This window comes from Gossypium hirsutum, chromosome D12 (genome assembly GCF_007990345.1).
Source record: "Gossypium hirsutum isolate 1008001.06 chromosome D12, Gossypium_hirsutum_v2.1, whole genome shotgun sequence".
Classification (NCBI taxonomy): Eukaryota; Viridiplantae; Streptophyta; class Magnoliopsida; order Malvales; family Malvaceae; genus Gossypium; species Gossypium hirsutum.
The window spans coordinates 7576795-7579997 of record NC_053448.1 but is presented as its reverse complement, the minus strand read 5'-3'; the positions used below and the strand labels follow the sequence as shown (position 1 = coordinate 7579997).

At 34.7% G+C, this 3203-nt stretch overlaps 1 protein-coding gene across 1 annotated transcript; it reads left to right on the top strand.

Moving 5' to 3' along the window:
- Positions 1-1531: 1531 nt before the first annotated feature.
- LOC107945293 (RING-H2 finger protein ATL73) lies at positions 1532-2676 on the top strand. Its single transcript, XM_016879249.2, has one exon. It carries the CDS (start codon positions 1997-1999, stop codon positions 2495-2497), a length of 501 nt encoding a protein of 166 aa, XP_016734738.1. The 5' UTR covers positions 1532-1996; the 3' UTR covers positions 2498-2676.
- Positions 2677-3203: the final 527 nt, after the last annotated feature.

Genomic DNA, 3203 nt, shown 5'->3' with positions numbered 1-3203 from the left:
CCTCAGGCACCACTTTTTAGGCCCGGGCCCGGCTCGGCCCGGCCCTATATAATAAATATATTTATTTTTTAATTTTTTTTTTAATTTTAAAATATTTTTAAAATACTTTTTTATTTTTTTATTTTAAAATATTTTTAAAATACTTTTTAAATTTTTAAAATAAATTTTTGGTATTTATTAAAAAAATGGGCCGGGCCGAGCCCTGGCTTATGATTTTTTCCCGAGCCGGGCCTGGGAAAAATTTCAAGGCCATATTTCAGGTCGGACCGGGGCCGGGCCTAGGACCCGGGCCGAAATTTTTTTATGGGCCCGGCCCAAACCCGGCCTGGCCCGGCCCATGAGCACCTCTACTCCCATCCCTATCTCACTTAGAGTGAGACTGTGTTTTCTATTTAAATAATATTATTTAGGGCTTGTTCAACCATTATTCTTGTATCTCTCCCTATAAATAGAGAGCACTAGTTTGACCTAAAAACGCACTTCATTGACTATTCAGTTATTGTTATTCTGCCAGAAAGTAGTGAAAATTTATTTATTTAGAATAAGTTTTATTTTCTGAGATTTATGATTTTTACCGATTTTTATAGAGAGAATTTACTTTCCTACTAAAAGTAAGTAAATTATTTTCTTTTTTGTGATTTAGTTTGTTTTGCTCAAGTCCACACTCGACACAATTCGTAGTATGAGGATAGCGGAGAAGGGCATTCAGTTCAAAGCCAAGATCGACTTGAATTCGTATCGCACAAAGCACAAGTACTATTCCAATTAGGGTTTATTACTATAAATATCACAAATGGCTTAGTTTTGAAATTTTTTAAAACTTCCGTTGTAATTGTTAAATCATTTTCTCAACCAATTTTTCCAACACCTAGATCCATTGACAACTACCGAGGTAGAAGTGGAGGACACACAATCCTTAATAAGTTCAATCTAATACAAAGGGAGATTGAAATAGGAGAGTACTCTCTTGATGAAACTCTATTCCAACTTATTGTAAGCTTTTTCAAGATCCAATTTAATTATCACGTTTCCTAAGGCACCCTTTTTGTGTGAAGTGAGTGAATCGCTTCTTAAACAATAATGCCATCACCAACTATATGTCTACCCGTGAGAAAGCTGTACTGGAAGGGGAAAATGAGTTTTTAAAGGAAGGGATGAAGGCGATTGACCGTTATTTTAGTAATGATCTTATAGGTGATTAATTCGAGGTACAAGAATAGCGGAGAAGACCGTTTGGTAAAAAGCTATGAAATAACTTAATCCACCTATTACAAAACACATGTAATAACTTGGTTAAGGGTTTTATAAATATAAAAAAGATTAATTTTAAAAAAAAATAAATTTATGTCTAAATATATTATTTTTAAACCAATTTTTCCAACAAGTTAAATGAACCATTTCCAATTGAAACCGAGAATGAAACACCCCAATAAGAAAATGCAACTGTCATAATCTTATGGATATATGTTATTTTATAGTTTCTTGTAAATCATTATTTGAATGCTTCCCCACTCACTACAGCAATAATCAAAAACAAAAGTTGATACTCATATATGTGGTATCTTTTACATTCAGACTATGAAAAATCGAATCCTTTTTGGCTAATTGAATCCTAATCATTGTTGAAACCAAGAATCTATTGCTTCGTTTTAATGATGTGATTTAGTGAAAGGGGTTAGAAAAAGTAGCGGGTGAAACTCAATTAAGAGACAAAAACCCACAGTAGACTTGATGAAAGGCAACCAATAGAAAATTTGTGAAGTTGTTGAAAAGAGAGACATGCCTTTCCCTTGATTTGAAGCGCAATGAGCAAAAGGGGAAGACAGTGGATTATCAAGTAAGCATAAGCAGCTGCCATTCCACCATAATTCAATCTCTTATCTGATCCCAAATCCATACCATCGCATTTGCCAACACCCATATATTGGATGAGCCTCATGTTCCTCTTGCTTTGTGTACCCATGTGTCCTTCCCTCTAAGTTCTTTCAATCTCTATATGCTTCAGTTTCTCCCACTTCCATATCTCTCCATGGCCCAAACTTCGCCATCTCCCTCTGCTGGTACTCCCAGTCAGGAGACACAAGAACCCACAGTAGACTTGAACCTCATGATCATCGTGGCAGCCTTGTTGTGTGCCTTGGTGTGTGTCTTAGGTCTTCACTCCATGCTACAATGCGTATTACAATGCACCCATCGTACCTTGACCGAGCCAAGGGAATGGGTGGCCTCCCGTAGACTGAACTCGGGTCTTAAGAAGAAAGAAATGGTAGCTTTACCAACTTTGACCTATGCAAATTCAGGGTCACCGTCATCAGCTTCAGGTTGCGCAATTTGCCTCGCGGATTTCTCGAAAGGTGACAAAATACGGATGCTTCCCAAATGCAACCATGGGTTCCACGTTGCGTGCATCGATAAATGGCTGCTCTCTCACTCTTCCTGTCCTACTTGCCGGTATAGGCTCAACTCCAATAACGACCAAATTGTTACAGATTTTTGAAGTGTGTAGCAGAATAGAGCTCTTGTTTTTCTTAATTCCTTTCTTGTTAGTTGCTTTTCCGCCGACAATTTCTGGCTCTGTTTTTGGGGCAAATGTTATAATAAGTCCCGTTTGTATTTTTGTAGCAATCACTGTAGCTTTATTACCTAAACTCTATACTTACGAATTTGCAGCCTTCACGAGCCTAGTTGCCAAATTGCCACCTCAATGTTGAAGTACCTACTCTTGCTTATTTCACTATTTCTCTCTTGAAATATTCTCATATTCCCATTTTGATATCTAAACTTCTCTTTATTTTAATTTACTATCTAATGTATCAATTTCCTCTATTTATGGTCCATCTATTAGGTAATTTTGGCCAATGAAAAAATTTTTATGTGACAACTATGTTTATTTAAAATAAAAATATTAAATTTAAACTAAAAATAGAAAATTATAATATTAAATATTTAAATATTAAAAAACATTTTTGACTTTGATTGATTGTTGACTGTTGACCTATAGTTGATCAACCGTTGACCGGTGTTGGCTGACCACGCAGCGCTATTAGAACACGTCACGTGTCTTTTTTTTAGTATTATATATTATATTGATTAAATATATAAAAATGTATATAATATATAATTTTAAAAAATGTTTAAGAATTATTTTTTATAAAATTCTAAAATATATAATTTTAAATTTTAAAAAATTAAAATAATATACA